This window comes from Penicillium riverlandense (assembly GCF_028828495.1).
Source record: "Penicillium riverlandense strain IBT 135883 chromosome Unknown utg000008l_segment0_segment0, whole genome shotgun sequence".
Lineage (NCBI taxonomy): Eukaryota > Fungi > Ascomycota > Eurotiomycetes > Eurotiales > Aspergillaceae > Penicillium > Penicillium riverlandense.
Genome location: NW_026643199.1, coordinates 1,681,083 through 1,707,117, shown reverse-complemented (window position 1 = coordinate 1,707,117; position 26,035 = coordinate 1,681,083). Strand labels below are relative to the sequence as shown.

The window sequence follows — 26,035 nt, the reverse complement described above, 5'->3', positions numbered from 1 at the left end:
GAAAGGGGTATATAAAAAAATTAAGAATGAGGGGATTTCTTGCGGCGGTGGACTTTCCATTCCGCCTTGGCGACGCGCATGAACAGTTCCACGTCCTTGATAGGCACCCAGCTGGTGAGGACTTTCATGGCGTTTTCGAAGTCGGACTCAAGAATGATCTCGCGCATGCCGTCGATAAGAGCCGCAGATGTGGCATGTAGAACATCCAGTCCCTGGCCGAAAGAGCTGGCAGACGGGGCGGAGGAGGCTTCTTTCTTTTTCCCGGATGAGGTGGACGGCCACCCAGTGGCGTCTTCTGCATCCCCCAGGAGCATGAAGACATCCCATACCCGCAGCTGTGCGGGGAACGGGATGGAGTAGTTAAAGAGAGTGAGATACCAGCGCGTCCCGTAGGCTGTAGGTGGCACGCCGACTTCATTCAGCTTGGTGGCGACTTCACCACCTGCCAGCCACTCCCGTTCAAAGTCGGAAAGGGCTTCCATGAGTCCCGCGAACCCCTCCTTATATAGCTGCTCTAGTCCTCGGAGCTGCCAGAGCCGTGCCAGCATAACGAAGGCGTGCTCTTCGTCATAATAGGCTAGAAGCGTAGCTGCCAGAGCTGCCATACCTTGCACGTAGCCGGTATCGGGAAAATATAGAGACATGGCGTGAAGCACCCGGAAGAGCAGTCGTTGGCCACCACGATACCGTCGCCGGAACATGATGTGGCTCGTGATAGTCCGCGGCACATCGATATCAATTTGAACGTCATCAGGCGAGGAGACGTACTGATATTCGTGAAAGGCGTCAATAAGATCCCTCTCCGAGGGACTGTCCTTGCGCCGCTTTGCGCTGGCCTCGAGAAACGAGTACCATGCTGTCGACCGCCATCGGTCCGGGATGCCTTTCCACGTCCGTTCGATTACCTTCGAGCTCTGCGTGTCGAACTCAAATGTCATGCCACCGCCATCCCGGCGCTTCTTGGTAGGCTTGGCCATTTTCGTCCATTTATCTTCGCGATCCCACTCCTTCTTTCGCACCGTCCGGGACATCGGGGAGTCCTCCGCTTCGTTCTCGGGAACCTCATACGGGAGCGTTAACATATCACCCGCCTCGTCCTTGACTTTCCGGTCTCGGTTGTGAGGGAGATGATTCGCCGCGGTGCGTAAGCGAGACGTTGAGCGCCGTATTGGCGCACTTTGCGTGCTCTGTGATGAAGAAGGACGATTGGATAGGGAGCTTTGGCTCATTTTGCGACTTGGAGACCGGCTAAGCAACGAGCGATTGCCAGACCCTGGCCGAAGGGAATGCTTCCGCCGCGGCGTTTCAGAGGCCAGAAGAAGGCTTGTGGTGACTCGTTGGAGGGGATTGAGCTCCGAGCCGGCGGGGTTTTTCGTCGTCGTCGGCGCGCGGATGAAGCCATACCGATCCACATCGGCCGCGCCGACGTTCTTCCAATCTTCAATTCCTCCAGAGAGTTCTTCCTCCTCTCTCTTCGCCCTCCTAATACGTTCTGTATCAGTGGAGGGCCTTGTCTTCTCCCCGTTCGTCTGAGCAGAAGGCTCGGCCGCACCCTCCTCCCACAGTACACTATTTTCCATGGCCATGGCCTGGGCAACTTCCGAGTCGGTAACATTATCTTCACCCTTCTCATACATGAGACGAACTCGCCGCGAGAGCATATCCTCGTCTGCCGAGACAGCGCGGCATTGCAGACTTGTTTGCCGGGGCCGAAGGAGACTCTGCGGCCGGGCAGGTCGCGGAGTCACTTTCGGAGCACCATTCCCATCCTCATTAACACTCGGAGCGATGGACGAAGCGGGCGCCCTCTCAGAATCTTGCCGCTGTGTAGATTGCCGATCCGGCTGCTTGGGCCGCGGGCGCTTAGATCTATCCTTGACGAGGAGGCTCCCACTGTTGGAGAATTTCAACGCCTGCGTCCCCAGATCATCCAATTTCCCCGTCGGTATATCGAGACTGATCCCGCTGAACGCCGATTCGATCTGAGGCACCGGCGGCGGGGGTGGCTCGGAGCTGGTCTTCGCATCAAACTCCGCGGACCTCTTCCTCAATGCGCTCCATTTGCGTTCGGACCATCGCGAGCCTGGGCGCGAGCTGGGACGGGAGTCCGTATCATTGACGACGATACTGGGAACACTGCGTAGGGAGGGCGAGGGCGAGGGCACACCGAGTGCTGAGCGATTATCCTCCGACCGTCGGCTACGACTGTCCTCCCCTGTCGGCGTCGAGGGCATGAGGCCCGAATCCTGCCTTGCATTCTTCAGCGCTGAACGGACCGGGTTGGGCGATGTTGACGCGGCGCTTGTGCTCAGCGATCGACCATCTGGGCCCGCGGGCGCATCATCGGCGGTTCTTGGGAGGGACAAGGATCGAGTCGCGGGAGCGTCGACGGTGATGGTGTCTGCGAAGGGCACGGCGTGTACCGGACGGGCGACCGACCGAGGCGATAACGATACAGAAGCTTTATCCACCATCATCCCGGCATGACCGACAGGAATTGGGCGGTGGTGAGGCTGGGCGCAAAGGGTGCGCGGAGGGGGAAGCGAGGGGACGACAAGGAAGGGCAATCGATAATTACACAATCAGGAGGCGAAAGGAGTGACTAGTAGCGATTCAGGCAGCATGGCTCAACACCACGACATGGATGGGGAAGAATCGGTTCGCTGAGGGAGAGAGCGAGAGAACAGAAGAGGAAGAGAAAGAAGGAGGCAAGGCAACGGGCTTGGCGGGAGGGATCAATTCATTCCACAGGAAGAATGAGAGTTGCGGTTCATACTATCGTGTTGTTGAAAATGGACCAGGGTGACTGACCGCTGTGTTTCAATAATGTGGAGTGCGCTAACGCTTATAGTAGATCGGTTTATTATTAGCAAGTCGCAGGTAGAGTAGTTGCTACAGCTGATAATAAAATAAAAATCATTCCATGTACAGAATCCCTCAAACGCCCATGGCTGCTATACCCATTCCAACCGACTCATTCATGATCATCATCACATCGCTATCGACCTAACTATGCCACCGCCGTCCCGTTGACCGACTGCGACGGGCGTGGCCGAGCCTGCTCGACGGGCTCCCGGGGCAGCAGCTCGATCTGGCGTACCAGAAAGCTCTTCTCGTCCATAAATTGGTCATCGTCCGTCCGGTCCTCCAAGAATTTGGGCAGGAATCGCAGCAGCCGGTCCCGGTTGTTAATGAGAATGCGCTGGACCGCCACCGATTTGGTCGGGTTGGCCACGAACACCTTGAAAACGTGGAACCCCTCATATTGCACCATCTTGCGGTCATCCCGCAATAGCTTCATGCACAGCTTGAGGTTCTCCCCGCTCTCCACATATGCCACCATCACGCTGTAGTTGGCCCGGTCCAGCAGGATCTCGCCCAGCAGCTTGATGCTTTGTCGCTTGGTCACGTACGAGTCTGACTGTATTAGGGTGTTGTTAAATCGGCCGAAGAACAGATCAAAGTTGGTGGCTAGGTAGGAAGTGACGAGGCTTTTATGACGCGTTAAGATCTCCTGTAGCAGAGGAATTAGCGAACCATGTAGCCGGGCACAAGGCAGAATCTAAACCTACCCGGAATGTCGTAAACGCATCTGCGCTCACTTCGAAATTGCCCTTGTCGATCCACTCGAAGAAATTCCAGAACACCCCGTTCCCACTCTGCAGCACGCTGGGCTTCAGCCCGGGCAGCCGCACAGCGGGCTCTCCCTCGTTCGATTGATCATATAAGACGACCGCCGTGATAACATCGTATTTGAGGGCTTCCCTCAAAATGACACCGCATGGCATGGCACTCTGGGGGTGGGCGTAGCCGCGACATAGCTCGATGATGACCTCGGGTCGGTGGTGGACCAAGTAGGAGACGACGGGCGGGTCTTTGTCGGCAGCATAAGATGCTGGTCGGAAGCGGAGGATATGTGAGAATATGGTCTGAGTATCTTTCCGCGCCTCAAATGGGAGTAGATGGAGTGCTCGGGACAGCTCGTAGAGTAGATCCTCTTGCAGGGTGACTTGGACCAGGGCGTGGACCTGTTCTGGGGATGTGTTGACCTCTAGAGTGTCCAAGGTGTTAAAGAGAATCCGACTAGAGGGGGGAGAGACCAACCTTGTGTGCCTTGGACGATGAGTTTCATCTGGGTGAGCTGTTTGGACAGCTCCTCGTCGAGCTTGGGGGCATTGGGGGAGTCCTGAATGTTCTGCAGCAGGTCCTTGGTGGCCCGCACAATATCGGCCGGCTGCCGCGACCGGCTACGGCCGAATAAGAAAGACATGGTCTGGGGGGTGGGGGATGTAGGTATTATTGCAAACCGAACGGATGATGCGAAGTGATGAATAAACAAAGACCGGGGCAACGGGGAGTGGCAGCCTGAGGCAGCAACTGATAATTAGCCCTGATAAGGATTTTTGATTTTTGATCGTGTTCTTGCCCCTCTAAACATTTTACTATTTGCACCATACAATAATGGCTGACTCTCTTTCCGTGTCGGACTCGTCGGACTCTAGCAACGAGGAGGGCTGGGAGGATCTCGAGCCCGAGGACGAGTCGCAGCCTGTTGTAGGCCTTTTCACTGGCGAAGTGTTTCCCGATGTGCGCTCCATGCTTAAGGAGTGCAAGGACAAGCACAATTTCGACTTGGTGAAGATCCAGAAGGACCTCGGTATGCATTGCGTCAACTCCCGAAAGATAACGAACTAACTGTGGATTCTATTGCAGGCCTGGACTTCCTGGACATGATCAAGCTGGTCAACTATGTTCGCACCCAAGTCAAGTCTGGGAACAAGACACCCGATGTCTCGACCAAGGCCCAATTCGACGACGATGCCTACCTCAAACCCGTACTGGAAGACGACGCCCTTCTGTACAGCTTGGATGACATCGCCGATGACCAGGGCGAAGACGCAGCCCCCGGTACCGAAGCCGAGCGCCAGGTGCTCGCGCTCCAGGAGGATCTGGAGCGTCTTCAGACCCAGTTCTCGGAGTATAGGCTCGCCGTGCAGAAGTCCATGGAGGACCAGTTGTCCAAGGAAGAGGAAAAGCTTGACAATGCTCCGTCTGCCCAGACGGTGGATAGAATCCAGGAGGCCGAAGATGGTTACTTTGTATCCTACTCCTACAATGGTATGTTTCCACCCCAGGATGGCTTGGCACCTTGGCTTATCTGTCTATTCAAGGAATCCATGAATCCATGCTGAAGGACACCGTGCGGACCGATTCCTACCGCGATTTCGTCTACGACAACAAGCACCTTTTCAAGGACAAGGTGGTTCTGGACGTGGGCTGCGGCACCGGCATTCTGTCCATGTTCTGCGCTCGCGCGGGTGCGAAGAAGGTGATCTCAGTCGACAACTCGAACATCATCGACCGCGCCAGGGAGATTGTGTACGCCAATGGACTGGGCGATGTCATCACGTAAGTGCTCCATTTCAATACACTCTTGGTATACCACTAACATTGAAAAGATGCATCCGCGGCAAGATCGAAGAGGTGACTCTCCCCGTGCCGCAGGTCGACATCATCATCTCCGAATGGATGGGTTATGCGCTTCTGTTCGAGGCAATGTTCGACTCCGTCATCTACGCCCGAGACCGCTACCTAGCCCCGGACGGTCTCATGGTCCCCTCGCACGCCACGCTGCGGATCGCGCCCTTCGCAGACCCAGATTTCGTCGCATCGCACATCTCCTTCTGGCACAACGTGTACGGCTTCGACATGAAGAGCATGCTCATGAATATCTATGACGAGGCTCTTGTGCGCAGCATCCAGCCGAAATCCACGCCTGGCGATTCTACGGTGTTCCTCCCGCTTCCGCTGCACACCATCACCGTTGACGAGTTGACGTTCCTGAAGGACTTCCAAGTCACCTTGAAGGAAGATATTGACGCACTGGATGGATGGACGATCTGGTTCGACATCTTCTTCATGCCTTCGAGGGAGTCTACCGTCCCAGACGAGGCTGTGCCAGCAGATATGCAGAAGAAGGGCATCGTCGCCTTCACTACCGGCCCGGATGGAACGGAAACTCATTGGCAACAGGCTATTTGTCTGATTGACCATGGGAAGCACACTCCCAGGCCCCTCAAGAAGGGCCAGGTTATCACGGGCAAAGTCGGCTACGAGAAGAAGGAGGCCGCGTCCCGGCTGTTGGATATCAATATTCAGTGGGAGGGCGATGGCGAGAAAGGCGCCCAGAAATGGGACCTGAAATGAAGGAATAGAGGTGCAAAAGTTGATGTTCTTTCCAGTTTACTTTTTATTTGATAGATAGAGGATTATACCCAGCGAGATATATGACCTGGCTATGGTTTCCAAAGTCTAGTTGCATTGAAAGGGGTTGTTTGAATTTCAAAAATAATAGGGTATCCTGGTACATGTAAAATATAAGCCAATGCGCCTAAGCTCTGCCTCTCTCTGTCTTCCTTGAGCGCTGATCTTTGTCAGAGGCTCCGTCGTGATGGCGATGACTTCGCGATGAGGAGTGCCGGTGACTCCGATGCGAGCGATCTCGACTACGATCCCGGTGGCTGCTCCGATGTCGATGGGGGGTGCTCCGCCGATGCCTATCGTCACACTCCCGTCCAGCCGGCGCGTCAAGCTGGAAGTCTTCCAAACTGCCTGCGGATGGTGACCGTTTCCGACGGCGCAGACTCGACCGCTGCCCTTCTTCAGCCTTCAAGGCCTCGATCTCCCTCCGCTTCTGCTCATTCCAGCGTTTCCGCTCCTGCTCCGTGGCTTTCAGCTGCCTCACGCCGCGCTTGATAGCCGCAAGAGGATCATTCGCATCCATCCGCGCCTTCTCCCTCTCCTTGCGCCGGGGATCTTCATTTCCCCAGACATCCTTTTCAGACATGGAAGCTGGCGCTCGAGCGTCCTGCTCTGCGGACGAATACCACGGCCTCCGCCCCGCTATCTCCTTGAACCCTGCCGCATTCGAGAATCGCATGGTATATTGATCTTCATAGCTTCGTTTCTTCCGCGAAGCCTCGGCCTCGGCCTCTGGGTTTTTCTCTGCCTTTGGTTTCGCTGCAGGAAACAGGTTGATATGGCCTGCGCCATCTACGAGCGGTGCTTGGACATCACTATCCTTACGGCGGGAGGTGAGAACCAGCTCGTCGCGTTTCGCAGTTGCTCGCGCGGCATCGTCGCGCGCTAGACGGATATCGCGGTCCGTGTCGTCCTCGCCCGCGAGACGTCTTCTTTTCCGGTATCCGCCCGTGTCATCGGTAGCCTTGCGGTCTGATCGGGGGGCTCGGTCGGATGATACAGGCGGCGGCGGTGGAGGGGGAGTGGATGGACGTTCACCGCGGAGGATCTGAACGCGGCGCTCGGCGTCGACCTCTTGCATGCGACGCTCATCCTCCTCCTCGCGGGCCTTGGCTTGTGCCTCATCGCGCTGGACGCGGGCGATGCTTTCTGGGTTGTAGACGTTCCATGACTTTTTGCCGAGGAGATGGCTGTATTTCGTTAGTAAGAACCGGGGAAAGCTACGGGGTCGACATACAGAGGCATGGTGGCGAGAGGGTGAAGGAGTCAAGGTGGTTATCGATAAGAAGTTAGTACTTGGCCACTCCCAACTCCTGCTCTTCTTCTTCTTCCCCGTTCACATTCATCCGTCGATTCTTCTATCTTGACTCTTAATACCATTTATTATTCTCCATTCCACCTATAGCGTTTTTGGCCTGCCTGGATCCGATCGACGCTTGCTGCCTGCTCGCTCGAGACACAGTGGCCAAAGAGTGACCTCCCTTCCTCTCGATAGCTTCCCTCCTCAACCACACCACTACATCATTTCATCATGTTTAATCGAAACAACCTCCCTTCGGTACCCAATCCCTTCGGAAGTCGACAAGATGGCGGACGCCCGCCTCCGCAAGGCTATGCGAATCCCAATCAAGCCCCTCCACGGTATGATCACAGCCGCGCTTACCTGGCCGGCGCAGCAAATGCAGACCCTACCCGCGATAACGATGTACCGATGACTGATGCGTCTGCTGATCAAAGGGGATACGGAGGCCCGCCACTGCCGGGACGACCACCACAACAGCAACAGATGCCGCCGAGGATGCCGGTCGGAGGACGACCACCACCCGGTGGTGGCCAGACCTGGACCTTGCAGCCAGACAAGAGTCCGGACACCAATTATACGTTTGGCAATCTGTATGTTTGTTCTCATGTTACTCAGAAAATATTAGGTACTGACTCGGAGCAGCGTCGCCGTTTCACCGCAGGATATTCCGCCTACGCGAGACCGCGGTGACATCCTCGTCCTGATCAATGACTTCTTCGTTCTCTCCGCTCGTCCCCTTGATGGCTTCCCTCCCGGCCGGATCGGCATGTCGGATCCCCAGCGGACATGGGCGAATATTGGTTTGCGAGACATGGTCAAAGTGCAGCTGTACGATCCGTTCAGCCAAGGGGGACAGGCTTATTTGGGGTCTGCCGATATCGAAGTCAGCTTTGCATCGGTGAAGAAGCGGCCGCAAGAGCCGTATGATCAGGATGTACTGGGACGTGAAGTGATCCGGGTAAGTTATGGATATCACAAGGATTTGAGGAACGTTTTGCTGACGCACCCAGGCTTTCAATAACCAAATCTTCGCCCCTGGACAACGAATCCTGCTAGATGTTGCAAACGTGCCCCTTCTGTTACATGTCAAGACTGTCCAGCGAGTGGATCTGACCTCCGAGAAAATCGATCTCAGCTCTGGACTGGAGGAGACGGATGGCCTGGCCAGGGGAATCCTCACCACGCACACCCAATTGAACTTTTTCAGGGATAAAGAGACCGGTATCAATGTGAAGTCCTCCAACCGCCGCCCAGCGGCAAACTCCATTATTCAGCCCGGTTTCAAGTTCGAGGATATGGGCATTGGTGGTCTGGATTCCGAGTTCAGCACAATATTCCGACGTGCTTTTGCCTCCCGAATCTTCCCTCCTGGTCTGGTTGAGAAATTGGGCATCCAACACGTTAAGGGTCTGCTACTTTACGGCCCGCCGGGAACGGGTAAAACGCTGATTGCACGGCAAATTGGAAAGATGCTCAACGCTCGAGAGCCCAAGATCATCAACGGTCCTGAAGTGTTGAACAAGTACGTCGGCCAATCGGAAGAGAACGTTCGAAAGATGTTCGCAGATGCCGAGAAGGAGTACAAAGAAAAGGGCGACGAGAGTGGTCTCCACATCATCATCTTTGACGAGCTGGACGCAGTGTGCAAACAGCGTGGCAGCGGAGCAGGTGGCGGCACCGGCGTGGGCGACAGCGTGGTTAACCAGCTTCTGTCAAAGCTCGACGGCGTTGACCAGCTGAACAATATCCTTCTGATCGGTATGACCAACCGATTGGACATGATCGATGAAGCCCTGTTGCGCCCTGGACGTCTGGAGGTGCACATGGAGATCTCGCTTCCGGACGAGAGTGGTCGAGCTCAGATTCTCAAGATCCACACTGAAAAGATGCGCACCAACAACGTGATGGATACCGATGTCGACTTGGTCGAGCTTGCGCACCTGACCAAGAACTTTTCTGGTGCTGAGATTGCGGGTCTAGTCAAGTCGGCTTCGTCCTTTGCCTTCTCGCGTCACGTCAAAGTGGGCACGATGGCTAGCATCAACGAAGATGTGGTGAACATGAAGGTCAACCGGGCTGATTTCCACCAAGCTCTCGCTGAAGTGCAGCCTGCCTTCGGTGTGTCGGAAGAGGAACTTTCCAGCCGTCTTCAATATGGCGTTATTCACTACTCGGACACCATCAATGAGATCCTCCGGGAAGGAGAATTGTTCGTGAAGCAGGTTGGGCAGGCTGACTCGACGCCTCTCTTTTCGGTCTTGCTGCACGGTCCCACGGGAAGCGGCAAGACTGCTCTTGCAGCGCGCATTGCCATCGACTCTGGCTTCCCCTTTATCAAGCTCATCAGCCCCGAGGACATGGTTGGCTTCAATGAGGTACAAAAGATCCAGCACATCAACCGCATCTTCGACAGCGCGTACAAGAGTCAGACGAGTATCGTGGTCGTCGACAATATCGAGCGCATCATCGACTGGGTGCCCATTGGCCCCCGGTTCAGCAACAGCGTGCTCCAAGCCCTCATGGTCTTCCTCGGAAAGAACCCTACTCATGGACGCCGGCTGCTGATCCTGGCCACGACGACCGAGCGTGCGTTGATGAAGGACTTGGACATTTACAACTCGTTCAATTCGGACATCATGGTCCCGAACGTCAGGTCCTTATCCGAGCTACGGCTTATCATGGAGCACTCCGGAGTGTTTGACTCGCAGGAGATCAAAACGGCCCTGGACAATATCGGCGGTATGGATGACTCCAGGTTCAGCGTTGGTATCAAGAAGATTCTTTTGGGCATTGAGACCGCCAAGCAGGATGCTGATAAGGTTGGACGCTTTGTCCGTGTCGCTAACCGGGCCATCGAGCTCGAAGAGTCTGGTGTCGTCAATCGGGCGATGGAGTTCGGAGAGACTGGTGTCGGTAATCGGGCCATCGAGTCTGGAGAGACTGGTGTTACCGGCCCATCGAGCTCGAAGAGACTGATGAATAGTTAGTCGGCGGTTTATATCGAGGTGTGGCTGAGATCTTGGATATCATGGTGGTGCCCCTTTCATTAGATCGTTTGATTGGCAACTTAAATACAGATAGCTGTCCTCAATCTTCATTCCCCTAGGTAGATAGTAGGATCTTCCTGTCGAAAGATGCAAGAGGCAACACATTACTATTCCGGCACAGTATATTGGAGATAGACCGTATCAATCCTAGTCCCCCAATCAGCCTCCATCCATCGTCCTCCTACCAGAAAGAAACGAAGAAAGAAAGAAAGAAAGACAGAAAGAAAGAAAGGAGAGAAACTCACCAATGCCCCCTCTTAAACCCAACTCTAACCAACCTTCCCCGTTCCACAAACCCATGCCGGAGATACCACCTCCTCAGCGCTTCCCCACCATCCATCCCCTCAGGATCAACCGCCATAACAGCAAGCACATTTCTCACGGGAACCCCATCCCCGGGAGCATCAGGAACACCCTCTTCACCGGGCCGATGCCTCACTTCTCCTCTGCGCACGCGGTCCAGCAGCGCAGCTAGTAGACTCGAGCCCACGCCGCGGGACTGATGGTCCGGGTGCACGAAGAGGGTTAGTTCGACCGTTGGCGCGTAGGAGGCTAGATGGCCGCGGAAGGGGGACAGCGATGCATAGCCTAGGGCTTGATTTGGTTGATTGGCCCTGTCTCTGTTGTCCTCGATGGCGACGAGGTAGGGCAGGCCCCGCGCTGTCTGGTCGGATAGTTTGGCGGCGTGGGTGGACGCCGGTGGTGGGGTTTGTTTGAAGGTCAGGGAGGTGTTTTGGATGTAATAAGTGTTGATGGATTGGATCTGGGGCAGATCGGAATGGGTTGCTGGGCGGATTGTCACCATTTTGGTTGATTCTTTTGCGAGTGGTGGTTGGGTTAGGGTGTGGTTTAGGGACAGCACTTGACTCATCCCGAGGTGATCTACAGAGTTGGTTCCGCGGGTCTGACTTTGTATGGGAGCTATACAATTGTAAAGAAGTTCTTCTTGGTAGAGAAAAAGTAAATGGGTGTATTTATTGACTCTTGCCAAACTTGTTTAATAGGTGGAAGATATTCTTGCTGTAAAATATCCGGAGAGATAGTCCCTATCAATGAAAAGCTCTTCGAAAGGAATGGTCAGCGAGGAATTGGCTTGGCTTTCCCATTTATTTCCTTTCCCATGCCTACCTGCACAATCTCTTCGTAAATCTTGTCTTCCGGGTTTCGGACATTGTCAGTAAGACGACCGCTATAGGCGCCTCTTGTCCCTGGCCGCGTCGACAGTAAGCTGCTCGCGACATTTGATTCTAGCTTGAGTGAGGCTTTCCGCCACGAGAGCGTTGTACGTTGCCCGTAGGCACTCGGTACCGACGAAAGTCACCGTTCGTATCGAAGTCGTACGGCCATAGCAGCCCGCGACCCCAGTGTCCCGTACTTGAGGCAGCAGTCACTGGTTCCGATCAACCTTGCGCGAGACATTATGAACTGATCCAAGGATAGGTCACGGAATTTTGGCGATATGCTTTCTATCGACGCCTGAAGCACAGGGTAGATGTCGGGCATTCGACGTACAATGTGTCGGGTGCATTCATAAGCTACCAAGTCGGTGAGGCGAACACCAGAGGGAGGCGCGCTGAGCCTTGTATGGGCTGATGACCATCACGTCGCTTGGGTTGATGCGCCCGCCCTTCAAGAATCGAGACTCGTAAAGGCTCTCTAGCAAGGTCACTGCGACATCCACCTAAGCATTGTTGGACCACGATGTTCCATTGTCAGCCTTGCTAGCGAACCCTTTCGTGCTTATGAACAAGCGCCGAATCTTGTGGAGATGCTCAGGCAGCCTGGAGGTCCAATCAACCCACGCTCTTCCAACTCTGACGGCGCCATTCACGGCATAAGAAATTAATTTGCCCCCATATGTCTCCTTGTTGACGAGAATCAGCAATCACAAGGTGCATTTTATGAGCAAGCATTTTGCTGTAATGCAAATGTCATGCTGATATCGATAGCTGGTTGACGTCAAATTGCACATTTGTTCGGGGTCAGTATTGACATCTGATCGCTTGCAAGGAGATAAACAAAAGCGTCTTCAAATCGATAGGCAGCACGAAACTCATGTACCCGGTTCCAGACCGGCTCCTATCCATAGGCCCCTGTATGTCGACCTCATTCCGGGTGGATGGATACACCAGACTTTCAACCGAGGGGTAGATGCATCCAGTGGATGGATCAATGGTGGATGCAAAGAGGCTGACCTGTTTGTCAGTCAACGTACAAGCTTGAGAAGCGAGCACGGGGTCTTACTGCAGAGACGACAATAATTTCCATCGGTGACAGATCCTTTTCGATTTTCATGTGAGGGTTGACATGATTAGTGCGACCAAGATAGCGGAAACGCTGGCAGCAGACATACAGGCGATCGGATCGGTGACTTTGGCCGCCAGATCGACGGGGTAGACTGGTTCCTGGTTTCTGAATTGTAGAGGAAGGCAAACATTTGCTTGTTCGCGACCGATCGCCTGCAATTTGTCAGGGTCAACACCTAGGCCCCCATGGTACGTGCGTAGTTCTAACATGATCGTTTGAGTCAAAAATAGCCGGGTATCGAGTATGGCATTCATGCGCCGTTAGGGTCACCCTTGCTATCGCAATGCCGACATCAAGTAGGTCGACATTTTTGGGGAACATTTGATTTAACCAGCCTTTGGACTGTTCAAACGTTTGAATGAATGATATATCCCAACGAGGATGACCATGCAGAGAACTCTGGTCGATATGACTTGAGCCATAGTGCATAGCCCCTCACGGGCGGGACCATTGTTCACCTCTTCGATCGTCATCATCCGTCTGCATTGATGTTCTGGCAGAGTAGCTTACCAGTAGCACACGAGGGCCTTTGGCTCTCGTGCTCGGACAGGCTGGATGACCTCCATCCGGACTGGAGGATTTGAAGTGAAGTTATAATACCCAGTCCATCCAAGCTTGGAAGGGCAACATGTTGAGTTGATGTTATTCATTGACGGACACCTTGGAATCGCGGTTCTCTTGAGGGTGGTATTCAGAGGGAGGAGAGCTGTTGGAGAAGGATGCAGAAAGGGAAGTTTGTGGGAGGGCAGGTCATCCTTTATATACCCTGTGACCCCGTGACCACATTGTTTATATCGGGGTACAGTCATCCTCCCTTGTATTTTCTGAAAACGGGTCCCCAGCACCATCTGGTGTCCCAGGGTGAAGCGGATAGTCCGGTAACAGGGAGACACCATTCCTCCCTGATAGGGCCGCTCATCACTGTTCTTCACTTGGTTCTAGGAGTGTTTCCTTTTTGGACTCTCCGGATCGAGTCCTACTCTTGTCATATTTTTTGTGGGTTTATTTTCGAGTCATCGTTGTTCTCTTTGGCTTTCCAAGTCACTTGGCAAAGTCTTGAAGCGGCCTTGCGATATATATATCTACCAGGATTTTTCTGATTTAGAAGTATTTGCAAATAAAGCCTTGATTTTCAACAGAGAAACGACCGAAAGTGCCAGAGTAATGATATTTGAGAGAGAAAAGAACTACATAATACGTCGTATCGTTAGGCTCTACTATCAACATGACCTGCAGGATACATATATTGCATTACCGTAACGACTAAACGGCTCAATTTCACATACAAGACATTACTATAAAGTCTACAGCTGTCTAGCTTATCGATTCATAGAATTCAGTATCATTGAGGCGTAATAAGCACTATAATACCCTCTCGTGACACATACAAATTACCAAGATCCTAGGGATATACGCAAAAAAACCAAGCAAAACACGCCAATCCCGACAAAACAAGACAGAAATAGCCCATCGCAGCCCGTAAATCGCGGTATTTTTACGCCCATTCGTCACGTTCATGAGAAATTACACGCCTCGCACCGAATCAGTACCTATCGTCATAGGCGTATTTCTGTGCCGCGCGACGGTAGTCGTCCGGGTGGATCTTCTCAGCCTTGGATTTCAGGGCGCTAAATATAGCCTCGTCAGCCTTCTAGAATCCCGTCTAGAACAACCCTAAACGCATCGCGTGGGCGATCGCCGTGCACGTGCCAAGTGTCGTTTTCATGGCGGAGCGCGGCGGAGCGGAGCGGAGAGTGTTGACGTCGCTCTTCATCAAGGGAGGCATATAAGGGATGGGGGAGTCTTACTTGACACGCTTCTGCGTCCATTCCAGGTCGCGCTTGGTTTCCCGCGCAACTTTCAGTCCTTCGTTGAAGTTCGCTCGTACACCCTTCAGACGACGCTGCGCGAGGGCTTGCAGCTCCAGCAGCTCTTGCTGCTTTGCGTTCATGCGGCCGGAACTACAATTGCGGGTTAGCAGTGATCTCTGCATGTCCGTCGCGGAATGCCGCCCATCACGCGAGAATATGCGTTTGAGCATGCATGCTCCTGCGTCAGGAACGATGACAGTCGCAGTTCGACGACGAACACAGGGTTGACGATGGAGTACTCACGTTTGCGCCTGTCTGGCAATACCCCTATCCAGCGGCATCGGGTCATACGCATCTTGCATGCGGTCATTCAGGACATCTACGACGTCCACGCCGGAGTAGCCGGCGGAGCTGGAGTCATAGTCGCCGCTGGCGGAACTGAATGTGAGTCCGCCCGAAGTGCGGCTGTCCGCAACAGTGCTGGTGTCAGACAAATCTGGCGGCGAGCCATGGATCCGAGACACGGGGTACATTCCCGCTGGCGCCGGTGCCTTTGATGGCACATTGATGGGCATGGCGGAGGGCTGGTAGTAGTGACGGGGAGCGGCCATGGCGACGGTGAGTTTTTGCAAGTCAAGTTGACTGAAGGGACGACAAGGTGGATTAAGCACAAAGTAATAATAATAATAATGTGCAACAGGAACGTGATGCCCTCAAGGAAGGACAGAAAGGTACCAAGTATAGACGGAAGGCAGGTAAGATTTTCAACCGAGGACTGTTCAGATGGAGCAAGTCAGAAAAGGTAAAAAAGAGAAGAAGGAGAAAGAAGGACTCGCCCCGACCAAAATGCGGGCTTTATAGCCCTCACCGGAGAGTCTTCCATCCGGCGGAGGCCTGGTCTGGTGCGGCCGATGAGGTGATGGTGATGGGGGCGCCAGGGAGACCATTGGGCCACCGGGGGAACATCGACTCCCGCCCTTCCTCCTGTGTCTCCAATCCCGGGCCTCTGACTACATCCCCTACTCCGTATCTGCCCGCCGATTCGCCTCTGGACCGCCCGGACCCCGCTCGGAGTGGGCGAAGACAGGATGAGTCTGGGCCAGGGTTGCCAGCCATCCCACCTTCCCTCCACTAGGGCTCTCTTCCGCTCTCCCGTGGCGGCCTATTTACTTTATGATCACCGGTCTCGGACTACGCCCCCTTCCTGTCTGGTATAACCCGGTTTCTTTCCAAGCGGAGACTGATTGGTGTTTCTGGGATGCTGGTTGGGATGGAGGCTTGGCGGGTGGGAGGGAGGGTAGGTCTATAAATACGGGTGTTGCATCGTCCCTCGTCCGTTTCTCCTGCTCTCTGTTTTTGGGCCATGAGTCCTTCCCCTCCTTCCTTCTTGCCCCTCAATTGTTCCATCATTACTGCCTTTTGCAGAGTTCCGTGCCCTCGTCATCGAAAATGTGGTGGCTGGGAAGCGGAAGTCGGCGTGGTGGTTGACGTCCATTCGCGGGTGGGGAGAGAACAAGCGGAGATGGCGAGAAATTTCGGAACTACAAGAGTGAAAAGCCGGTATATCCCTTATCTGTTACCGCAGCCCACTGACTGTGAATAGATTACCACTTGCCGGGTTGATATGTTGATACCCCCCAGGGAGGAAGGAACAAAAGAGTCCAAAAGAACGCGAGTTTTTTCCGAGGCTTTTTCTTGTCCGAAAAATTGTCTCACATACGAACTTACATCATCACTGAGGATTTTAAGGGCCCAAGTCCCCCAGACCCCCCGAAACGGGAGTGCTGCAGACAGCATGAACGCTGCCAGACAGCGACATGGTCACCAGGCTTGAAGATCGCAAAGGTTGGACACCCATGCATGGACCGAGAGACCGTGAAGGAACGAGATTCGAACCAGGAGTTCTTGCCGAGCCTGTGGCCCCATGCCCTACTCCAACGAGGGCACAAGGTTTCCAACCAGGCACACAAGAAATGTACGACCTCTTGGTAAGGAACCCAAGTTTGGAACAGAATGGCCTCGGATGAAGATATCTGCTACTCCGTTCGCCCGCCTTGATGCGGCTATTGCTATCCCAACAGTTGAACCGAAATTGACAAGCGCATTAGACGCCAATCAGTCCGCGAAAAAAAAAAAGACCTCGGCGGGTTGGGAAGCCCCGCTCTATGCGGACACGAGCCATGACATGCTTGACAGATCATTTTTTGATTCTTGTTCTGTCTATCCGCACGGCTATCGACAATACAATTGGATAAAACAAAAAGTGGCATGCGTTACGGCATTTCATACGCCCTCTGACGCAGCCTCTTGTTCATTGGTCCCAGATACAGAGCTCGCCTTACAACCGTCGAACAATGACCAACCAAGTGCAGCCCTACGAGTGAGCCGTCAATCCCCGCCATGCAACAATGCCTTGCAGCCTGCCAAAGAAGAAGAAGATTAATAAGTATCCTGTTGACAACGAACGCCAATGCTACCGAATTACCCTGTGACACCACCCTCCTTTTGTTTCCGCTTCACCATGAAAACGACTGGAGGAAGAACCCCTTCTGCACCGGGATGGCCGCCTCGCCGAAAACAACAGGCTGAGCCCAATCGTTCTATCCGGCCAGCCAGGCCCAGCAGCAGGCTCGGACAGCACGAGGAAAAATGACGCGCAGCGCAGGACTCAGCCGGGCCTGGCACTGGAATAGGAAAGGAAATCCTTTCCCCCCTTCCCCCCGGTTATTTCTGCCAGCGTCATCGCCCGATGCCCTCCATTACCCTGATCCGCCCCTCCATTATCCCACAGACCTGGTTCCGGCTCGGGCAGAGACTGTTGGGAACGAACCATTCTGCGAACAGGAGTGACAGGATTGGGTTCAGACAGACTTGGGCCATCATCATCATCATCACTATCCTCATCATTCATTCCTCCTGATCTCGAGCCTCAGATCAATTCGCCAGATCAAGAAACCCACTGTTCTCCCGTCGATCCCCATTTTTTTTTTTTTTTTTTTTTTTTTCAATCTTACTGACTTGGCCAGCAGAGTAAGTGGGGTTACGTTAGTGAGTTACGGCGGGGATGCGCTTCTTTGGCTCCTTCACCGCCACATGCAGCGCGATGACTGGATGCGTGGCCGTGGACAACTCATTGCTGCTTTCACTGCTAACTCCTTGTAGAACTGGGTGTATTGCTCCCTTTACTGCCTTTGCTCCCCCTTTTTCCGGAACTCAGTACGTATCCGGAACCGAGAAAAGAAAATAATTCAAAATTAAAACTTAAAAGGGCATATGATCTGAACTACATACTGATCAAATCTGAATTGCAGACTGACTCCTTGCCGAACGAAATTCTCACTGGGTGTTTGTTTGAAACTTACGCTTTGTCCCTTGTTTGCGCTTTGCCCTCGTTTGCGCCACGCTTGCGGTAGATCTCGAATTGACGCTTTCTGTCTCTGTAGCAGTTGATTTGTATCATAATTGTATGCGGCGCCATTCGGATTCTGATTGCTTTAGTGTTCATGCTATCCAGGAAACCATTCAGCCCCGCGCAGAGCAAAGGAGCCAGCCATAGGGCATGCGTTGTCGATCGGTGCTTCGCTGCAGCTTTGACGGGGGGTAGGAATTGGCGTAAACAGTTATAATAGAAGTCTGACGAAAAATGCGGCTATACAATGCGTATCATTGCTGCTCAGTGGACAGATCTAGAGACTCGAAACCATACAAGAGGAAGAACACGAGAAAATCAAAGTGTAGATTATTGACAAAATACAGGCTCAGAAAATACACAGGTGTCGTTAAGCGCTCGTAATCTGGTATCACGGAGATCGAAGAGGAAAATAAGCCCAAGTCCGCGGCTGTAGAACACATTCCCTCCCATGCCCGCTCGCAATACCCCATGAAAAAAGGAAAAGGAAGAAGGAAAAAAAAGGAAAAAAAAAAGATACGACTGAAATCTTGCGAAGACGGAGTCGAATTCTGGCGCAAAATGTGGGTGATGGTACAAAAGTGAAACAAAAATCAACAAAAAGAACAAGCGGCCACCTGACCCCGTAGATGCTAAGAAGGAAAACCGGGCGTCAACGGCCCAGCCTCCAATGCATATGTAAAAGAAATGTTGGATGGAGTCTCAGCAAGTCGACGGAACAGGCAACAGCATGTTGAAGGATCCTAGCAGAGTGAGGAGTATAAGAAAAGTCTTTGTGTATAGCGCCGATATTCCGATGGCTCTCCGGCCCGAAGCCTGTTTTCCAAAAATATTAAGATATCCAAACAAAAAGTACCAACAAACCGTATGTTTCTTTGTGGAGTAAGAATAAACCGGAGCCCGCTCAGCCTGTATTATAGAGTATGTTGTAAAGAAAGAAATTGAGATGCAAAAGACGGTTGAGAATCTTTGCGGGTATGAAGCTGGTGGGCGAGAGAAGACGTAGAAGAAAGTGGCAGGCAAGTGCGAAAGGCAGCTATCACCGCCGAGCGGGTTGAGCTTCAGCGTTGGGCGAATTGAGGCGATCCCGAAGAAGCAGAAGAGGACGTGCGGGGTCCAGAAGCCCGATCATCAACTTGCCCAGCTCGTTGTGCTTGATAGGCTTCGTGACGTAGTCATTGAAGCCAGCGCGGGCCGCGTCTTCGATCTGATCGTTCATTGCGTTGGCAGAGAGGGCCATGATCGGGATCTGAGGATAATGGTTCTTTTGCTCCCATGCACGGATATCCCGGCACGTGTCGTATCCGTTCTTGATCGGCATTTGGATGTCGCACTTTTTTTTTTATCATATTAGATTTAATGGAGAAGACGAGAATATCAAGGGGTGTACTTACGATGATCAGAGAATAGTAGCCGGGCTCCTTAGAGAAGACCATGTTTGTGCACTCCTGCCCATTGCATGCGGTCTCGGACATGAGCTTGACTTTGTCCAGGTATTTGAGCATGACCTATTAGCTTGGTTAGCATGATCAGAAACAGGAGTGGGAGAGAAACGGCCACATACATCACGATTGGTCTCATCATCTTCCACCAGCAAAATGCGGTAGCCTTTGTTACCAAGCACCTCTTTGACCAATTTGGACATGGACTTGAAATTGTCATTGATCTCACGCGCCATGTCCTGGTTGCGGTCCTTGCTCAGTTCGCGCTTGCTGCTTGGGTCGAAGATGGTTGAGAAAGAGAACGGCTTGACAGGCTTGGGTACAATGAACACCTTTTTACCTGTCGCTGCCAGCTCCTTCACCCGTGTGCTGATTTGGCGTTTCTGGTACAAGTCAGAAATAATGACAACTACGGGAGCAGAGTTCGGCTCAAACTCTGACACGTATTGTATGACATCCAGAAAGTCATCCGCGGCGGGCAAGTTGAGGACCAGATGCGTGCATTTTGAGTTGGAACCTGACTGCATCATATCCTTCCACTCATCAATATCGGGCAGTGTCGTAATCGTAAAGTCAATTTCTGGTGGGACAACCTGCTCAATATGCTGCTTGGTGGCTTGGCGGGTGTTGTCCAGCGGGCACAGGATGACAATTGAGAAGGGGCCCTCAATCGGAACAACAGAGGGAAGATCCGGCGAAGGCCTCCCTGGGGGCACAGACATACTCGACGGCGGAGGAGTCAAACGAATTGGAGGCGTCAATTCTGCGGGATTAGGTGCTGCGCTTATACTCGTTTGCGTCTCATGATCGACGGTCGACGAATTAGATGTAGGACCTGATTGGCCGAATCCAGATGACATATTCACAGTCCTGATATCTGGGGTCGGAAGAGCAGATGATGTGGCAGAGGGTGGGTCAAGACTCCCTGCTGACATGGCTCCATCGACAACCCTGAAGTTCGGCCCAGGCGATGAGTCGCCCCTATCCGCAGATTTGGCATCAGAGGCTCGACGTGATAGCCGGGGAGTTTGGTAAGAAGTTGGTCGAGACAGCCTTGGTCTTCTTCTGCTGGATGCGGATGAATTTTGACGGAGTAACGAGGGCTGCTCAGCAGGTGACGGAGGAGGGGGCGCGTCAACTTTGACATGGAAGGAAAATTTCGCCCCTTGGCCCTCTTTGCTGCTGGGTATGAGTTTGCCACCGTGCATCTCGACAAGCTGCTTGGATAGAAACAACCCAAGACCACTGCCTGCGTGCTGCTGCTGTGAACCCTTTTCCCCCAACTGGCTGAATTGCTGCATGAGGCGCTCCGCATCCTCAGAGCTGAAGCCTGTGCCCGTGTCCACGACATCAAAGCTCAAAAAGATTTCCGTATCTTTGACTTTAGCAGAGGGTTCGTGATGGAGGCTGCAGCAAATATGGATTTCGCCCTGAGAGGTGAATTTGACTGCATTGCCGACAAGATTGATCAGCACTTGGCGGATTCGGAACCGATCCCCGATCACCATTGATGGCACATCAGGGCTCATCAGATAGTTTAGCTCGAGACATTTGTCGATAGCACGCGAACCAATGGTGTCAATCACATCCTCGATCATCGACCGAACGTGGAACCAAGAATTGACCATGGCCATTTTGCCTGCTTCGACCCGAGAGACGTCCAAGATGTTATCAACCAGTTCACGCAGATTCGTGGAGCTGTTTTGGATTGTATCAAGCATTCGCCTCTGATCACTGTCGAGCTGTGTATCGAGAATGAATGGAATGGTGCCAAGAATCCCATTTAGCGGTGTCCGAATCTCGTGAGACATATTGCTGAAGAATTTGGTCTTGGACTCCATTTGACTGTTCAGCTGAAGCATGGTCTTATTGAGTTCACGCTCAAGGTTCTTTCGGTCGTTGATGTCAGTGCATGTGCCGTACCAGGAGGCTTCTCCGCTTCCGAAACTGCTGGTTTCAACGCGCACCAGACGGACCAGGTGCCATCTGAAGTCACCTCCTCTCGAACGAAGACGAATCTCTGTAGAGTAGAAGACACGGCCGCTTTCGTCTTTCTGCACGGAAGCGACGCCGCGTTTCACAAGATCATCAAGCGCAGAAGTGATGCTACTACGATCCACAGACGGTGCCAACCGCGCACTGTCGACAGTGGCCTTGATCGACTCCGCGAAATCGGTGGATCCGGGTTGATCCTGTTTCGCCTTGAAAGACAGTCCACCGCATTTTTCGAGGTCGTCAGGATGGACATGTAAAGCGAATCCCAGATCCAAGGCTTCCTCCAGATTTTGACCTGTATACAGATTCCACTGCTCGTTGACGAATATCAGCCCGCGATTTTCAGTCGCTTCAAAGACGACCTGCGGGATTGAATTCGAGAATGCACGATACTTTGCATCGATGGCAAACTTTTCTTTCTCTTGTGCTGCCTTCAATTCCGCAATGTGCTGTTCGTGGATGTCAAGGAAAGACCCGATCCAATAAAGCACCTCACCAGTTGACGACAGCAGTGGGTTTGCTCTGAAAATAAACCAACGGTACGCCGATTCATCGTTGAACCGCCTAACACGTACTCGTTCAGTAAACTGCGAGCCTGTGCGCAAAGCATTGACCCATTCATTGGAGACATGGTCCCGCTCACTGCTATGAATGTTCTGCCAAGGGTCCCTCAATTTCTGCTCCTGAGGTTGACTTCTCCGGTAAGCGTCAAACTTGGCATTCGTCCAAACTACCTCGCCGGTATGTGGCTTAGCTAGAAAGAGATGAAGCGGAATGGAATTGAGCATCAGTTGGGCGATGGTGTCAGAAAATGGACGGGACAGCTCCCGCTGCAGCTGGGTGTACAAGGAGTTGGTTGATGCTTGACGTGATGACTGCTGACTCGGAGAAACCACAGGTAATTGTTTGATTTCTTGCAACGATGGTGCCACAACGGGGGTTTGATCCTGTAGATTACTCTCATCACCGACGTACACTTTCCCAAGCAGCCTGCCAGGAGACGTGGGCGTCGATGACACGATGTTTATCTTTGACTTTGACAGCTGGCGCCGATGGTGTGCGATGTTCTCGCGAGAGCCTCGTGCTTGCGGCACATTGAAATAACTGTCTCCAGCTTCAGCACCAGTTCGCGAGGCCACTCCGGGAGAATCGACGGAAGGGCCCGCTGACCCGAAGCCAATTTGACCGAGTTCAAACCCAGGAGTTCCGAAGCTGGATATGGTAGGGCTGAATTTGGTGGATGAGTTATCGCTAGGGCTTGCAACGCTTACACGGGCGGAGAGGGGAGTTTCGCTGGCGACAGAATGGGTGACATGTCCGCTCAGACCTGCCACAAGCTCCAGCTCACTGCTAGCATCGGAGAAGGTCCCACCAAGGCCCAGCAGATGTCCATACCGGGAAGTATCTGCTCTAGAGGCCATCTGGCGTTCGAGCTGACTGTACTGTTGGGCCAAACAAAATGAAGTCGTTAGGTGCGGCATGAGGTACTCCAGGGACCGCCGAAGATTGGGCGGGTAGGGCACGATCGGCGTCAAGAGGGATATGACGGCAACAGGGAATCTCAATGCCAACGGAGATCCATGGTTGGAACGACCACCATGAAGAAGTGGAATATGAATCACAGTCCTCGCCTCATCGACCCCGATCGCCTCCAATGGAAAGTTATTAGAATAATCATGGGGGGGTGGGTTCTTCGAGAAAGCCTCCTCGTCGACTGTATGGCTTCTGTTGAAAAAGGGATTCTGATCGGGGTTTGCGCGAGGAGCTGGTGACGGGGCAGGAGATTGGGACCATGGGGATTGTGGAGCTTGCTCGTACTCGTCATACGGCTGCAAAGCAGTGATGTTCAAGGTTGAAGCAAGATTTTGTCGGTCAGTAGCTGCCGTTCCAGCATGCCCCGGAACCTCATCTGGACCCTCAGCATTGGGCGTGACCTGGACATGCTCCTGCGGGCTTCCATGATCTCGACGACGTGACAGGTAATCTTCGGAATACTGGCGGGTGAGGATAACAGGACTGGTGCGACCGAAGAGTTTCACGACACCTGCCCGCTTGATTAGAGGATCTGGCTCAACCTCCAACGGTCTGGCAACTGGGAAAACAGCGTGGCGCGGGTTGGAGTTGTTGATTGTAAGGTGCAGTTCTGGGTTTGTCATTGGCTTTCGATTGGGCAGAGGCGCTGTTCCTACAGGCTCACTAGAATCATGAGCTTGTTTCTTCTCCGGCCTGGCTGTATTGGCCTTTGAGCAATTCTCTGGCGGTCCGAGCTCAGGTACCGAGGCTTGTGGCTTATTCTTATCGAAACCTGCGAAGGAGTGCCGTGACAATAGGGATGGCCGAGTAACGGAAGAAGCTGGTCCGAAAGCTTTGGTATGCGAAACTGATCTGGTGTCCCGTTTCTTCTGCCCCATTGCATCATTATTCTTCGGTGTAGTTTGCACGTCCGATGACGCATTATCCCTTGGAGGACGAGCTTGGACATCTTGCATGAAAGGACGATTCTGGTTGAAAAGCGCCTTTTGACCCCATGGCATATTCTCCAGATCTGTTGCATCTCCTGGGACAGCTAGTGACACACGCTCAGCGCCATAGCTACTTTGGAAGATGTCGACCAGATTGGACCACCATGCTTCAAGTCCCGGATCCGTATTCAACTTCAAGGTCAGATCATAGAGATTGGGACTGGAAAAGGCTGCGTCGTCGGGAATGTTCTTGTACTGTGGCGGCAGAAATAACGGTTGCAGATCAGCGGGCTTTGTCGCCGCGGCGTGATGCTCGGCCCCGGACTCGGGCAGAGACACGGCGGACTTTAACTTTTCGGATGGAAGTTTCAATCTAAATTGACTTGGGCGTGTGGAGGGCTCAGGGCTTGCATGAGACTGCACTTGTGGAAAAGGATAAGACATTGGTTGTCCAACAGGATCGAAGGAATTGGCCGGGTCCGCTGGTTTGATCGTTCCTTCTGAGCCCGTTGAACCAGAATTAATCGCCGGCGGGGTTCGAAAGGCGGCTGAACCATTTGATAGACGCCGCTTTTTGTCGGCCGACTGACCGGGCACGGGCTCAGCCTGCACCGGGAGGTGCTGATTCTGCTGCATCTGCTGGTACACAAGCAGTTCCTCCATCTGCCTTCGCAGCTCCTGGAGGGTCTGCGAGCTTCGTCCCTGGTCTTCCTGGCGTTCCGACCCTGCGCGGGCGTCCTCGGTGATGGGAGTTAGACCGAGCACTTGTTCTGCAGAATCCCCACGCGACAAACGAGGCGTTTGGCCTGGCTGCACGACACCACCCTTCTCCGATGTTATCCCATCCAGCCGTTTGGTCCCTGACAGGTCATGGCTCTGGGGACCGCTGTACAACGACGATGACAAGGACGGCTGCAGCAGCTGGTGCGGATGGGGCACGGCGATGGGCGAGACGGTCTCCGTGGGCGAAGGTAAAGGCGGGCTGTTCTGATTCTGGATCTTCTGCATCCTTCTCATTCCACCACCGATCAACTCAACTCAGATTCCCCTGGGTGAAATTGACGTCACAGGAGCAAGATGCGGCGCTCATTTCTCAGCGGTGGCGGACCGTCACAGGGGGAGGGAAGGCGGGGCCCTGAGCGGATGACAGAAGCGGACGGAAGTGTTCAGGGAGCCCGATGGGTTTGCGATCAGAATAGAATGCCTGTCAGGATAGGAAGGAAGGAAGAATCGATGGAGAATAAGAACGGGAATAAGGTTTTCCGGCGGTGGCAGGCTTCCAGGGAGGATTCGCGGTGAACAGGCACGCAGTCACTAATCATGAACGGGTTGCGACAAGAGCGAAAGAGTGGAAACCGGCGTCAGTACCCGCAGGAGGATGGCCGGGGAGTGGATGAAGGGAGGCAAAAAAGTGGATTGCGCCGGTCCGGGGGTATGACGTAAGGTCGATCGAGTACGAGGGACAACTAACTGCCTTCACCAACACACCGGTCGACCGGTCACGGATCAGGGATTGTTCTCATCCGACCAGACCTCATCTGCCCGGCCAGATCATGACGGTCTTGGTCGGTCTAAATACCTAGGTGAAGTCACGACCGAGAATCCTCCGGTGACGCCCTCCGACCCACTGGGATGGTCCACCGCTCACGAGTGTTTTTTTCCCGATCAAGCGGAACTACTCGGTGGCCCCAACATCTTTGGGGCGTGCCTGTTGTATGTACATACGGTGCAGAAATTCAAGGAGGCGTGTCTAGACCGGCCACCGATGAGTATCCCTTGCAAAGCGGTAGTGATGTAATCATCAATTCACAAACCCCCCCTCCAGGATTAGCGCTAACGAGGCTCTGTGGCGCCCTGGAAGACTGATGGGATCTGCGCCCTGCCCGTCGGCCCCCTTTGTGAAACATCCATATCGGCATGACGGGAGCAGAACCGGGTATTACGACGGAACATCATAGCTATGAGAAAGGGTTGAAACGGGTCAAAATAGAATCAGCT

At 53.3% G+C, this 26,035-nt stretch overlaps 9 protein-coding genes across 9 annotated transcripts; 2 read left to right on the top strand and 7 right to left on the bottom strand.

Moving 5' to 3' along the window:
- Nucleotides 1–20: 20 nt before the first annotated feature.
- N7474_009683 (putative TBC domain protein) lies at nt 21–2,477 on the bottom strand (the record flags this gene model as incomplete). The annotated part of the gene is made up of 1 exon (XM_057201093.1): nt 21–2,477. One exon carries the CDS (start codon nt 2,475–2,477, stop codon nt 21–23), a length of 2,457 nt encoding a protein of 818 aa, XP_057049080.1.
- Nucleotides 2,478–3,010: 533 nt separating this feature from the next.
- N7474_009682 (Mo25 family protein) lies at nt 3,011–4,270 on the bottom strand (the record flags this gene model as incomplete). The annotated part of the gene is made up of 3 exons (XM_057201092.1): nt 3,011–3,514; nt 3,573–4,051; nt 4,105–4,270. The coding sequence occupies 3 exons, from the start codon at nt 4,268–4,270 to the stop codon at nt 3,011–3,013; spliced, it is 1,149 nt and encodes a 382-aa protein (XP_057049079.1).
- Nucleotides 4,271–4,461: 191 nt separating this feature from the next.
- Nucleotides 4,462–6,207, top strand: N7474_009681 (protein arginine methyltransferase RmtB; the record flags this gene model as incomplete). The annotated part of the gene is made up of 4 exons (XM_057201091.1): nt 4,462–4,657; nt 4,714–5,118; nt 5,172–5,409; nt 5,460–6,207. The coding sequence occupies 4 exons, from the start codon at nt 4,462–4,464 to the stop codon at nt 6,205–6,207; spliced, it is 1,587 nt and encodes a 528-aa protein (XP_057049078.1).
- Nucleotides 6,208–6,391: 184 nt separating this feature from the next.
- Nucleotides 6,392–7,506, bottom strand: N7474_009680 (uncharacterized protein; the record flags this gene model as incomplete). Its single annotated transcript, XM_057201090.1, has 2 exons — nt 6,392–7,451; nt 7,499–7,506. The coding sequence occupies 2 exons, from the start codon at nt 7,504–7,506 to the stop codon at nt 6,392–6,394; spliced, it is 1,068 nt and encodes a 355-aa protein (XP_057049077.1).
- A 286-nt stretch (nt 7,507–7,792) lies between these two features.
- N7474_009679 (AAA family ATPase SEC18) lies at nt 7,793–10,545 on the top strand (the record flags this gene model as incomplete). The annotated part of the gene is made up of 3 exons (XM_057201089.1): nt 7,793–8,154; nt 8,207–8,522; nt 8,575–10,545. Coding segments are annotated over 3 exons (2,649 nt in total), but the record flags the coding sequence as incomplete, so codon positions are not given.
- A 307-nt stretch (nt 10,546–10,852) lies between these two features.
- Nucleotides 10,853–11,416, bottom strand: N7474_009678 (GNAT family N-acetyltransferase; the record flags this gene model as incomplete). The annotated part of the gene is made up of 1 exon (XM_057201088.1): nt 10,853–11,416. The coding sequence occupies one exon, from the start codon at nt 11,414–11,416 to the stop codon at nt 10,853–10,855; it is 564 nt and encodes a 187-aa protein (XP_057049075.1).
- Nucleotides 11,417–14,461: 3,045 nt separating this feature from the next.
- N7474_009677 (KxDL motif-containing protein) lies at nt 14,462–15,340 on the bottom strand (the record flags this gene model as incomplete). Its single annotated transcript, XM_057201087.1, has 3 exons — nt 14,462–14,546; nt 14,727–14,879; nt 15,033–15,340. The coding sequence occupies 3 exons, from the start codon at nt 15,338–15,340 to the stop codon at nt 14,462–14,464; spliced, it is 546 nt and encodes a 181-aa protein (XP_057049074.1).
- Nucleotides 15,341–17,774: 2,434 nt separating this feature from the next.
- N7474_009676 (uncharacterized protein) lies at nt 17,775–18,207 on the bottom strand (the record flags this gene model as incomplete). Its single annotated transcript, XM_057201086.1, has 2 exons — nt 17,775–17,874; nt 18,092–18,207. 2 exons carry the CDS (start codon nt 18,205–18,207, stop codon nt 17,775–17,777), a joined length of 216 nt encoding a protein of 71 aa, XP_057049073.1.
- Nucleotides 18,208–19,177: 970 nt separating this feature from the next.
- On the bottom strand, nt 19,178–25,045 carry pkhB (putative sensor histidine kinase/response regulator; the record flags this gene model as incomplete). Its single annotated transcript, XM_057201085.1, has 3 exons — nt 19,178–19,471; nt 19,533–19,646; nt 19,703–25,045. The coding sequence occupies 3 exons, from the start codon at nt 25,043–25,045 to the stop codon at nt 19,178–19,180; spliced, it is 5,751 nt and encodes a 1,916-aa protein (XP_057049072.1).
- Between the last annotated feature and the right edge of the window lie 990 nt (nt 25,046–26,035).